Source organism: Sinohyriopsis cumingii, chromosome 6 (genome assembly GCF_028554795.1).
Source record: "Sinohyriopsis cumingii isolate HCF-2022 chromosome 6, ASM2855479v2, whole genome shotgun sequence".
Lineage (NCBI taxonomy): Eukaryota > Metazoa > Mollusca > Bivalvia > Unionida > Unionidae > Sinohyriopsis > Sinohyriopsis cumingii.
This window is the reverse complement of record NC_142966.1, coordinates 57,615,621-57,630,343: the sequence shown is the minus strand read 5'-3', so window position 1 is coordinate 57,630,343 and position 14,723 is coordinate 57,615,621. Positions and strand designations below refer to the sequence as shown.

Genomic DNA, 14,723 nt, shown 5'->3' with positions numbered 1-14,723 from the left:
AACTTAAGGCGATGGTGTGTCTGTTATAGCCTACGAAGTGATGATGTGTCAACAGCCTTTTGTTGAATCACAGTAATATAATTTCAGGTTTGAATATATTATAAATTCCACTGAATGTCTTTATCCAAGAATTTTATCAGCGCACTTTTATATTCCCAGAGAAAATAATTACTTGAATTCAATAATTTGAAGAAAAGAAAATTCAGCCCATGCTGGTCACAACATAATACAACTTGAAGGTGCTAGATGTTAAAGCATGACCGACTAAATCCTCACAATCACAAAATTATATAGTTCTCTACTTGACCTCAGGTCACAATTAGCATTTTCTAAAAAAATCATTACCAAATGGAAAATAACATTCTAGAATGATCTAACGAGCATTGTTTATTTACAACACAATAACCTGTAAAATTCACTTAGGAAACTCCAAAACCCTCATCTAAATGAACATATTTACTCTTTTTTGTTAACCTGAATAAAAATCCTGATATTAAGCTTTAAAGCATAGGGAATAATGAAGCTATTATTAGTTGTTTACATAAATGAAATTATAAAAAAAAAGAAAGTAAATCAGGTCAAGCAGAAATGAAATCAGTTTTGGACAGGGTAAAGTCAGCATACAATGATACATTATAGTAACATGTAATGAAATAAATTTTTTTTTAAATAACACTTGTTCATGTTAAATATTTATTCATATATGCAAAGATATTCATATTCTGATAGAGACGGTGTAAAGCTGCGGGCCAGACCGGCTGAGCCATGGCACAAACCCATCAGAAACACGGAGCCAGAGAGACAGCTTGGGGACAAGGAAGATTTAGATAGGACAGGGGGCATCTTCAGTAAATTTCGCCGTGATGCAACTGCACCTAAACTCAATGTCTCAACTGGTAAGATTTCTAGCACTTGTTATCAGCTAAAACAGTTGATACCTCGTTTGAAGTTTCTTATGCATTTGGTAATTACAGACAGTCAGAATAGTATGTAAAGATATTTGTCTGTTGTGAAATAACAATGGGAGTTTATTCTTTTGGGACTAGAGCAAAGTATTTATTATGGAAAAAATTTGTGTTTGTTTTTAAAAGGAAGCTTTGAAACAAATGGCATTCATTAGGTTTACATTCACCACAAGGGGAAATGTATTTATTGTTTGGTTCTGACTGTTGGAATTATTAATGCAGTTTAAATTTTCATAGCATTATGAGGAGTGGATGGTTGTATTTTCATTGGAGCTTTCTTTTGTGAGGGATGGTGTACCTGGGAGGGTAAATACATTCTTAAAAAATTCAGGAGAGCCCTTTTCTCATCTCAACACAGGCTAAGGACATAAAATGGGGTTCACACATCATCAGAATAAAAAAAAAATTAATAACATTTCCTAAACATTCTTGAAAAGAAGTCCATATTGTTGTAAATTGGAATACCATATGTACTCCATTACAAGTGGAGTCCAGCTGCACAGTCCCGTATCTCCATTACCAAGGTGCTGGTAGGTCTAGGTCTGTGCAGTTCTTAGGAGTAATCACTAGAACAGACAACATAGACCCTGATGTACCAGTGCATTATGGGATGGCACATTATGGTTTATATTGTTTGCAGGTGGGCCTGACTTGTAAGCAAATATATACAGTATCTCTTTCCTCTGTTTTACTAATTTACAAAAAGCTCTGTGCAGACGAAAGCAGAAAGAGGAGCAATACTAGTGTCTTTGTTTTAAGTATAATTATTATAAGAGCAAAAGGTTGTTTTGCTGGTTTAACACAAAGTTTTTACTACATGATAGGCTGGCAATACATGCTGGTCAGTGAGTATGGTTGAGGAAAAACCCAGGAAAGGTCTGGGAACAACCACTGACCCACCGGATGCTCCTGGCAAGCTTTCTCACATACCCACACTGGCCGAATCTGAGACTTGAACCCATGCGGACAGAAGTGTAGTGTGCGAGTGAACTGTAAAGGTGAGCACCATACACCACTTGGATATCTGGGACCCGAACAGCACAAAGGATGCAGCAAGATGCTAGAATGGATTTAATTTAAGATCAGTCAGCAAGGGGTTAAATAAAATGACAACAAATTTACTTTAATCTGTTGTGCTGAAATACTGGAATGATCACACAAGAGTATGGTAGAAAGTAATAGACTTATTTATTTTCAGGCAGACAATAAGTTTACAAGTTGCATTCTTCATAACACGTATATTTTATACAAGGTACCACATAATTTTTAGGGGCCTCAAGTGGCCGAGTGGTCTAAAGCGCTCTCAGTTACGGATCACTGCCATCTCACCTCTGTCTGCATGGGTTCGAGTCTCATATTTGGCTAATGTGGGTATGTGAGAAAGCTTGCCAGTAGCTTCTTGTGGGTCAGTGGTTCTTTCCAGGGTTTTCCCAGGTTCTTTCTCCACCATTAATACTGGCCGCCATGTATAGCCTATCGTGGGCTGAAAAATGGCGTTAAATCCTACAACAACAACAACATAATTTTTATAAGAGGAACGAATTATTTTGAATGAATCTTTTTCAGCTGATGTAGTTGAAGTAAAAATTATACACTTGTTTAAAATTCAGACGTTAATTGTTTCATCATTATACAATACATTTAAATGCAATGACCTCAGGGCATATCTGTAGGTTGCAATATGTTTAAGTGAAGATATCTAATGTGTTTATAATAATATCTTATTAACTTGCACTATTTAAAGGTGTCAGATTAATGCACTTGGCCTTAGCATATCCTTCTGTTGATGAGACTTCATCAGGTTGGTACAAACTATGCAGGAACCTGTACATAAATCTAAAAATAATATGTATCCTTCTGAAATGCCTACCTCTCCAAATATGCATAGACATTCATGGTTCTTTCCAAAGATTTTCCTAAATTTCACTTCCATAAATACAAGACTTTTGTCTTCTTTTGCATGACAGTGTATTGCAAAAAATACATATTGCTCTGAAAATATATATATATATATATATATATATATATATATATATATATATATATATATATATATATATATATATATATATATATACATGGCTAAATTTCTAAGATTATATTAGGCAATTGTACATATTAACAGCATTACAAAAATATTAAAAAGAAAACAATTGTTGAAATTTTCTTCTGTTATATATTTCATGGTAAGACATTGAAATATATTTGTGGGAGAAAAATTATATTGCTACATTGGTGTTACCACTTTTATTGCCACATTGGTGTTACCACTTTTATTGCCACATTGGTGTTACCACTTTTGGAATTACTTTCATTTTCAATTTAGGAAGTATATTTGGCCACATGTGTTATTCAGACCCATATTTTCATATTTAAGCCAATGTCATTGTTTTTTCTTTTTCAGTTCCTTCTCTGTCTTTGTCATTCTCTCTCTCTCTCTCTCTCTCTCTCTCTCTCTCTCTCTCTCATGTACAGATCTTAAAATGTGTCATCTGTCGATTCTGTGATAAGCATTTGTGCAGCCAGTATGGTGCAATCATGACATGCCAAAAAATGAAATCCATGCAGCAAAACGTACACTTCAGGTATTACCATTTTAATAATTAGTTTTCTATATGAATCAGAGAAACTGTCAGTGACTGAACTTACATGACCTATTGATATGGGTTACAGTATACCTGTAATACTCTATGACAAATAGTACTCATTTTCAGAAAAAATCCCCAACTTATTATTAAATATAGTAATACTCTACCAGCTTTTAAGTAGCACTTTTAACTCTCATCATAATCATGTTTTTGTGTATTTTGTGTGTGTGTTTTAGATTTTTAACATAGCTTTAACAATATTAGTCATATTGTTATGATGTCTGCAGTGAAGTAGTGTATAGTGATGCTTAGCACTGGGGCATCATGTCCCGCCCACTCAGTTTATCCTGACACCAGGCTGACCAGTTCTAATACTAACGTCTTAATGCTGAGCGCCAAGTGAGGTTATGTATCTGCTAGTAACATTTTTATAAGTCTTCGGTATGACTCTACCAGGGTTTGAACCTACAACTTCCAGTGTCTAAAGCAGATGCTCTAACCACTAGACCACTGGAGCAGTCACCAGAACCAAGTAATCTGTCTGACTAGGTGATGATAACAGAACCATCTCTCACAGGTTAACTCCCCTTGCTACCCGTTAGGTGGCCACAAGCATACCTGGATGTACCATTTTTTACTTTTACTGTTGTATGCTAAATGTACTCCAGATAATCCAGTAAAATTATATAAAAATTTTAACTTAAATTAAATCATCCACATTTTTTTTTTCAGTGGTATAGTAAGTCCAAATGTTTTATATGTGGCATTGAACATTTTTGTAAATTCTGTATATTTACGAATATTTTTGCAATAATCGTACCATAGGTTATTGTAATGTGTGATTTATATATGTTGTATGCATATGTTTAATCCTCTTCTCATTACAGAGATGACAACCAGGTATACTTATTCCATCATTTTGCAAAAGCTCAAGGGCTGCTAAAATGAGCATATTTAACTACACCTTGTGTCTGATTCCATGATTTTTCTCATGGGGCATGTAGCAATGCCCTTTCATCACTCATGTAGATGCAGAAACAGTGCCTGAACCTATTGTACCCATAAATACAGTAGAATTGTTGATTAGTCTCATGGATGATGTTGAAATGTACTCTTCACCCCCAAGAAAAGGCAAAATAGCACTAGAATATGCCATATTCATGAATTCATTAGAATCATTGAGTCATCTCATTAGTGATGTCAAGATGCCCTCTCAGATGCAGAAACAGCACTAGAACATACTGTATTTGTGAATACAGTAGAGAGAAAAGGCAATTCAAATCAGGGTTTGGAATCACATTTGATCAATAGGATTCAAATAGCTTTGATGTCAATATGTCAGCAAGTAAAAATATATTTATTGTTGATATATCTTTCGGGATTAGCTTGGGAATCTGCTAATGAGGAGTAATGGCTTTCAAGCAAATATGCCCATGCCCATGATGTGTGAGGGTTTGCAATCTTTCATTCCATCTGTGCATGAAAATATCTAGAAAACAAGCCAGACTTGAATATTTACAATTTGACCAATATGGTAAACGTGGATGGTCCACACCACTATAGTATGGATGGCCTGTACCAACCATACCACATCAACTGGTTGGACTGCAAAGCATAAATCATCTTTGGTGTGCCATTCTGATTGCTGGCAAACTGATCCACGTCATATAAATGAGATATGTACACTTACATTGGTCAGGAGTCAGTTAGCTCCGAGCGGCAAGCCGTCCATCCATCCAGAACTTGTAGTTGGCCAGCTGTACCAACCATACTGTGCCAGCCGACTGGACTGAAAGGCATATAGTCTTTGGTTATGCCATTCCAAATGCTGACCAACTGGTCTGGCTGTACAAATGACCGATGTACATTTACAATTGTCAAAATCTGCTCTCTGAATGGTGGGCCTGACAACTGCTTTACCAGACTGACCATTCCTGTGAAATTTATAGCAAACTGTCATTACTTGTTAATCAGTCCAATACCATGTCAAAATTAAGTCAGGAATATTGTATCGACCTCCTCCCTATTTGAATTCATCCTTTGGATGATTTTATTTTCATCCAATCAAAAAGACCGCTAACAATCATTGTTGTTTTTCTATGCAGTCCCTCCCTCTTTGTTTATTTCTGTAAAATTGTTGAATTGAGGAGGTAAGAAAGCATGATGCAGAAGAGTTGCCTGCTGTCTTTCAGCACAATCTACTATCATGGCATGGCCCTGTTAAGGAATGCACATGAGAAGGGGCGATAGTTTCTAGAGAATTTGCAGTGGTAGCTCTCAGCAATAACAGATCATATGGTACATACCCTCAGATGTTGTCTAAGATGCATGGACAATATCTGCATGAACTGTTAAAGACAGTTCCATTTACTGATGACAGGAATGCAGGACATAATCCCACCAGTGCGGGCTGCTTGGCTGAAGACAGTTATTAAATTAGTGTACTCTTAACTCTTACAGGTCAGACACATCAGTGAACATTTCAGCTCATGAAAATTGTGTGACTTCCATGAGCCTGTCCATGAATGTAATTTATCAATTTCGGGCATGTCAGAGTCAGCTGACCGGCATGCCCAGTCTGCCTTCTTTAGCTTATGTTTATTTGAAATGGCCTTGCTATGGATGGAACTAAATCACCTTGAGTTAATATTAGCTGTACAGAGAGTAACCACTCCCGATTCATGAAGGTACAAAATGTTTGACTTGGACATGAATTTGCCATCATTTTCATCCTCCTTTTACCTATTCTTCTAATGTAATGTGATGTAATGTGATCAGGTAATGTACTTGAAGGAGAAAGCCAATTTTAATAGATTAGGTTTCTCTGATAAAACTTCCTTGATCACATTACAAATAATCCTTCTCTTCCTTCCCAGCAGTGTGAGCATCCTTTAAGGTTTTGCTCAAGTTAAAAACTGGCACGTCTTGGTATAAGCATGTAGAAAGGGGATTTAACATGCAAGAGTTGCTTCCTCTCTCTCTCTCTCTCTCTCTCTCTCTCTCTCTATATATATATATATATATATACACACACACACACACACACACACACACACACCATATTTGCAAGCCTGTAAGTCAGTACTTTTTGACCAGAAAATCTGGGCTTCATATTATTGTCTGAAGTGACATATATATTGTATCATTTAAATTGCTGTATTGTATGTCATACAAGTTTTAAAATTTTGGGGAAGAGATCATGTACAAAAGAAATATAGAGCACAACATTGAGAAGGATTTAAAAATATTTACATGATCATCAGTATTATATTCATGTACATAACATGTAATTGCACTAAAGCATGCACTAGTAATATACATTGTTTAAATTTGACTGCATAGATGTGCGTTAGAATAGACAAGTTACAAAATGTATAACCATAACAAAGACGGGGAATCCATTGCATTTTTCATCTTGCACCTCGTGATCACATAACATTTGCCCCGATATGAGATTGAAGTTTCAGGACAATTATAATCTATAATATTTAGTTACCTGATGATTGTGATCTTACTCATGTACAAGAGCTATACTGTATTCCATTATCAATTAATATCACTGAGGAAAATATTCTTTTATTCTTAATTACAATATTCATTGTCCCAAGGACCACATGTTGTGGTCAGGTCATCCAAGCTAACACATGTTTTGCTAGCAAGATTTGGCAGACCAGATCAAATTAGTAAGGCTACCAAAAGGGAACTGGGGCCACCCATAGGGTATTATGAATATGGCAGCATGTAATGAAATGCCAGGTACTTACTTATTATGTTTCTCAACCAGTGACACAGTTTGTACTTGCCAACAGAACTGTCAGCAATTTAATGTAACAACTAGCATGACCAAAGATCAAATCAAATGCTGCTTAACTACATGCACTTGTCTGATAAAGGATAATCATATTTGTTGGGAATGGAGAGGATGTTGTACTGGCAAAGAAAACTAAACAGCGTACTAGATGATCACTCTTGGGATTTAACCTAAATGGAGCCTATATGGATATAAATATTGTGAATATTTAAAATTTGAAATTGAGGGAGTACGGTGTGTATTTTAATAGTTTACATTTACTAAGCTTCAGCTCAAAGGTACAAAATAGCATGAAGAAGGGCTGGAATCTCTCTCTCTCTCATATATCAGGGCATATTTTATTTTGATCACGAGATGCATGAAGAAAAATGAGCCGGAATTCATATGTCTCCCTCTCTCTTCAAAATAATACTCTAGAAATAGGATTTTAGCATCGGGGATGCAATTTCCATATTGCCTGTAATCTGAAATAGCATTCAGTGATACCATTAATATTCATGTAACTGGAAGATAGTTACTATAGTTTCATTCCACACAGTATTGTGAATTTTATCGTATCTGTAACTCACTAAATTTTCAGGTCAACATCCTTAAATGTAGCTAAAAGTACATAATTCATTTTAAATACTTTGTGTGGAATGAATTAGGTACTTTTAGCTACATTTAATGATGCTGACCTGAATATTTACTGATAAAATATGCAATGCTGTGTGGAATGAAACTATAGTATCTAACGTCCAGTTACTTGAATATTAATGGTATTACTAAATATTATTTCACGATGCAGTGTGGAATGAAATGAGAAGGATGAAGCTGAGATAATGATCTGGCCTTGTCTTATGCTCAGCATTTACTTGTATTTGGATGAAGGATTGAAAATTTGCAAAGTTTGCAAATTCAGCATATACTTCATATCAACATTTAGACCAGTAAATATGGTAGACAGAAAAACATTTTCCAAATTCAGGAAAGGCTGGATTCAGAGGTAGCAGAAAGTTATTTTTAATGTAGTGTGATCAGGTAAGTTTTATTGGAGAAACATAATCAGATATTTGGTTTTTAAAGTGTTTTATATTTTGTACATTTCTTGTTGTAAAATATATATTTCATTAATCATGTTACCAGCAAGGTATTGTTGTTGGGAACTGGTGTACTGAAATCGAAATAAAAATAGGTGAATTAAGAAAATATGCCATCAATATTCCAAGATAGTATCTCATTGTAAATTTTATTATCTGTCTATTCATGTGATCTATGGATCTTGATATTTTTATTGTTTGTATTTTGTATTTTAGTGAAGTATCAGAAAGGGGAAGCACGGGTTATTACCCCCACACGGTCCCCTCAACCATCTCCCAACCCAAGTCCCTTGCCAAGTCCCACCGAGAGTCCACTTGTGGGCAGAAAAAAGTTTGGTCCCATGCCAAATGAGCAACAAGCAGAAGCAGAGATAAGTCAGTTCCTTAGCAGCCCGAATTTGACTGTAAGTGTGCTTTTGTACCTGTATTCCACAGCTTAAAATAAACTAACTCCACCTGATTTAAACTTAACAGTAAGGTAAAATATTGTACTAGCAACTTACTAGTGATTTCTTATATTTATAGTTTGAACCACTTGTCTCAGACTGGTTTAAGGTCCAGTTTTGTAAATAATTACACGTATGCCACTACACTCGGCATCTTCTAATGCTAATGTAAAATGCTGTGCTAATGGTAGCTGATGAGAATATGACAGAGAATATGGTATATTTAGTATAACATAAAGTAGACAGATATATTTTTTACAAATATTTTAAATGATATCAGTAGACGTTTTTTTTATATATACATAGTTGGTCCTAAATGAAAATGGTGCCAGTCATAAATCAATACAACTTTCTAGTCTAGTAATTGATGATGTATGTATTTAGTATATATTATATACACTTAGTAATTGATGATTTAGGCATAGACCAAGTAATTGATCATGTAGGTATTTGGTACATATTGTATGGACCAAGTAATTGACCATGTAGGCTTTTGGTGTGTATTGTATGGACCAAGTGATCCATCATGTAGGTATTTGATACAGTATATATTGTGTATATTTAGTAATGGATTATGTATTTATTTGGTATATATTTTAGGACCAAGTCAAATAATCATGGAGGTATTAGGTATATATTGTATGTACCTAGTATTGATCATGTAGGTAGTAGGTATATATTGAATTTACCTTGTAATTGATCATGTAGGTGGTTGATATATATTGTATGTACCATGTAATTAATCATGTAGGTATATGGCACTTTTTGCATAGACCTCATAATTGATCAGATAAGTATTTGGAATATATTTTATGTACCTAGTAATTGAACATGGAAGAACAATGATTATGTGCATGACTTGCTTTGTGCAGGTGTTTGCTGGAGCGCATAGAAGAGACTCTGGACCCTAATATTCTTTCCTTGAGCTCTTGCAATCCTATGCACTCAACAAACAATGTACTATCCATATAATTCCCATACCAACACATATGATGATTATATATTTTCTCATATTTGTCACTTGGAGGAAATAAAAGATGTTATATCATTAGTTTGAATGTTATTTAAAGTATTTCCTAAAGTTTTCATGTCATTATTTGAACCAAAAATGTGTAGCAAATGAGGATTGAAGTTTATAGGCTGAGAAAATGTATCTTACCAATACTAAATCCATAAAGCTTTGTTATAAGCATAATGTCCTATGCAGCTTTGATGCAGGGTTAAAAGCTAGTTTAGAAATAATGCTTATTTGTCAGTCATTTGGAAGGAAGATAAAACTTTCAGCCCAAGGGAGTTAACTGGTACAAAATAGCATAATCTTTTTGTAAACAATCATCTGCATGGCAGACTGATAGGTAAGAAATTTTCAGTGCACAATAATAATGAAAATTTGGCCAAATTGAGTTAGCATGATGCCTACAAGGATTCACAAGGTAATAAATTCATTACATGATAGTTTGCTGGGGTGTATGGAATGTTATGAATACATTCAATATACTTAAAGCTCATGGAACATGTAGCTCAGATGTTCATAACATTCCATTAGCCCAGGTAAATTATCAAATAACTAATGATGAATGATTGTAGTGAGGGTTCTTTGTAGTATCCATCACAGTTAACACATACCAAAGTGTTCTTTAGAACCCATGTCACTGTGATATCGGTTCCATTCCATCACAGTTAACACATACCAAAGTGTTCTTTAGAACCCATGTCACTGTGATATCGGTTCCATTCTATGACAGATAAATTATACCAAAGTGTTCTTTAGAACCCATGTCACTGTGATATCGGTTCCATTCCATCACAGATGAAACATACCGTAATGTTCTTTAGAACCCATGTCACTGTGATATCGGTTCCATTCCATCACAGATGAAACATACCGTAATGTTCTTTAGAACCCATGTCACTGTGATACTGAACCCATGTCACTGTGATATCAGTTCCATTCTATGACAGATGAAATATACCATAGTGTTCTTTAGAACCCATGTCACTGATATTGGTTCCATTCCATCACAGATGAAACATACAGTAGTGTTCTTTAGAACCCATGTCACTGATATCGGTTCCATTCTATGACGGATGAAATATACCATAGTGTATTTTAGAACCCATGTCACTGATATTGGTTCCATTCCATCACAGATGAAACATACCGTAATATTCTTTAGAACCCATGTCACTGTGATATTGGTTCCATTCCATGACAGATGAAACATACAGTAGTGTTCATTAGAACCCACATCACTGTGATATTAGTTCCATTCCATCACAGATGAAACATATTGTAGTGTTCTTTATAACCCATGTCACTATGATATCGGTTCCATTCCATCACAGATGAAACATACTGTAGTGTTCTTTAGAACCCATGTCACTGTGATATCGGTTCCATTCCATAACAGATGAAACATACCATATTCTTTAGACCCCATGTCAATGTGATATCAGTTCCATTTCATCACAGATGAAACACACCATAGTGTTATTTAGAACCCATGTCACTGTGATATCAGTTCCATGTCAAGTTTGTAAATATTATACTCATTAGAACTTCATGACTTAAAAGATAAATAAATAAAGGTAAAATATAGGTAATAAGCGTTTACTTGAAAAAAAAGAATATAAAAAGTATCTGGGCAAGAGATACTTTTGTTGCAAAAATAAGTTTGTATATTTGCTACAAGAAAAACGAAGTTATCATCACAAAATATGGTTTCTTGGAATTTTTGTAAGGCCTTGATTAATATATTTGACATGAATATTGTAAGTGACCTGTACTTTGTCTGCTAAGGAGAGTTCATTGAAGAAATTACACTAAAGCTTAAAGTCAACAAAAATGTTAATGATACTGACACAAAGAAGATGGAAAGATGTCATCAGTACAAAATGTTCATTTGATTCACTTACATATAAAAATCCAGCAAAGAAACACTCTGAGCTCTTGCATAGTAAAAGGTGGAGACTGAAGTTAATTTTCAATGGCTTGTGATGAAATCATTTAAATAAAATGTTTCAAAATAAAATAGTCTCTTCAGTGTTTGAAAAAAGCAAAATAGTAATTATAAATCATATTGACCCTAAAAATAAAAGTTGAAGATTTGTTGTTCATTCATTTTAAACTAAGTTATCAGTGTGGTTGGAGATTACTGGAAGAAGATTTGGAAGATGAAATTACTTACGTATTTCCTGAGAGAAGCTAAATAATTACAAACATGTCTGCATCTGCTAGCTTAAAATAATGATGTTTAGATAATAAGATTATTAAAATACTGCTTCTTTTACTAGCTTTTCATTTAAATAAGGTATAAATGTTAAAACAATTGCAGGTATTATTTATTACCTTGCCAGTCCAATAATATCTGTTATCTGTTATTATTATTATCATTACACCACTCCCTTGACAACTCATCCCCTGATAACTCATGAACCTGCTTATAAACAGGGTCAGGCGTGGATTCCATTTTTTTTCACCCAAAAATGCCAACAAATTGATCATTGTTTGTTGTTCTTGAAGAAAATTGTGATCAAAATTGGTAACTGAAATGCTGATATATTGCTCGTTTTATGATTGAAAGCAGTTGATAGGACCTGGAAATTTTAATCAAAATTATGAAATTATCAACTTTTAATAAGAAGTCATATAAATTTTGTTACATTTTCTTTTGAAACGATGTTCCTATGACACTAATTAAAGATGTTCAAGGAAATTTAGATAAATGAAAATGTCATGCCTAGTGTAGGCAATACATTAATATTTAAATGCCAATTAAATAAGTTTTATTAAGTGAAAATTGTGTTTTATTCTTCTTAATTGTAATCATCATAAATGCAATGTGTATTTAAATGTAAAATGCATCAATCTACCGTAACAGTTATGTCCACAAGTGTTTCTTTGAGAACCTAATTAAGTGCCGACCATGTTTTGATAACTAACTTGGGAAGTATTTGTTATAGTGTTACACTGAATTAAAAGCTGGCCTCCTTTGTATTATCATGTTAATTATGTCTTTTGAATCCAATAAAGGAGGAGGTGGATTAAAAGAAAAGTTACAAGGCACATAAATCATACATAATTAAAATCTAGTGGCCCCAATTGTATGTTGGGTGAGTTCACTTCATTTGATTAATCAAACATAGCTATAAATATTTTTGTGTATGTAACAATTAAACCACCTTAAAATAACTGACTCATTCATAACTGTGATCAAAGATGCCAAGGCAACCAAATGAATTGAATAGTTTGTAAAAGAAAGAGCTTAGTTTCACAAAAACGGACCATTGTGGGCAGTCAAGTTTAAGAGAATTCCTAAACTGGCACTTAGAGGATGATAAGAAGCTTCACTATTAGTTCCAATCAAATCACGACATCAATGTTGTATTAATTGAAGAATAAAAAATGCGTTTCGACGTAAACAATTGTCGCACAAAATAATTGTCGCTAGTTTTTGAAAAAATTAAAATCTTGTTTGGTGGTGTATCAACAATTAGTCTAGTTCACTGTGACATTGACTCCCTACTTGGTAATATACTACTAAAACCACTTCAGGATCCAGACTAGTCAACAAAACAAAAATCAGTGACATAATACAAAGATGTTTTCTCAAACACATGATGGTTATTGAAACCAGTTGGATCAATGTTGACGATCTTTTACTTATTGGACATTTTGAAAAAAAATGTAATTTATACTGAATCACAAACAACTTCATTTAAAAAAGCATTTTATTAACATTTATTATCGACTTATTGACGTGATTGTAAAACGATGATTCAGTCATTAAACAGTCCAGTTCCATACCACCCTCCCCACATGTTTCTTGATGTTTATCAGATTTTTGGGAGGTTCCTTGGTAACTCACACCCGCACTTATAGTGCGGTCTATGTTTGTGGACCCCATTGTGCACAATTTATCAAGGGAGAGGTATATTATTATTATTATTATTATATTAGCGATTTCTGTTTATTTCTTGAATATGTTTGATGATTATAGAGTTTTGAGGAAATGTTGTTTGATATTTTGAACTTGACCACACAGCAGTTATCTGACAAGTACTGTCTGTCACTTCTATTTATAATCTTCGGTGTTTATCCATGTGACAGTACTGGACGAATCATATCTTTCAGACTCTATCCATGAACCAGTGAAATGTGGCAAACTAGCAAGCCGCTTTCTATAACAATCCTTTCACAAGTGACTATATGTGAATAAATTTCAGCATATTCAAGTATATAAAACATTTGTAAATGCAATTTTTCTTACTCTGTATCAACACTCTGAGACTCAAACTCTGTATGTTAACTTTACTATAAAGTTTCAAAAGCAAAAAATTTTGGCACAAGATAATGCCATCCTATAATAAAATTGCTTAGTGAATCAGACAGATTTTATAAAGAGTCTGAATGTTCACTGTGACTTTGTTTTAGTGTAAATGTATTGGAGTCCCATACCTGTAATATTTAAACAACATTGTCATGGGTCACAGATCATAACCCAAAATGTCATCCATAAGAACTTCACACATTCAGTAAAAGTTGGTTCACCGTGAAAGACAAGCAACATGAAACTCTGTATTTAATATATTGTCATGATGGTTCAATGAAGCAACGACTGAATGGAGAAGAAGGATGAAGTAAGGTAATATAGGTATGCAATTTGCACAAGAAAAGATTCTCAATGTATAATGTCGAACCTTGACAGCAAAATGTGATATAGTGATAGATATGGTATGAGCTAAAGCTCATTGATAGAGAACTCTTACAGACATAATGAATATGGGGTTAATCGACTTGTAGTTCAGTATAATTTGATTCCATGAACCACAGG

The 14,723-nt window shown here is 34.1% G+C and overlaps 1 protein-coding gene across 1 annotated transcript in view; it reads left to right on the top strand.

Moving 5' to 3' along the window:
* LOC149797019 (PDZ domain-containing protein 8-like) overlaps nt 1–14,723 on the top strand; it is a 118,503-nt gene that overhangs the window by 82,391 nt on the left and 21,389 nt on the right. Inside the window, exons 19-20 of the mRNA XM_089960697.1 lie at nt 730–896; nt 8,660–8,847. Coding sequence (XP_089816823.1) covers nt 730–896; nt 8,660–8,847 — 355 coding nt within the window. The remainder of the gene's footprint in view (nt 1–729; nt 897–8,659; nt 8,848–14,723) is intronic.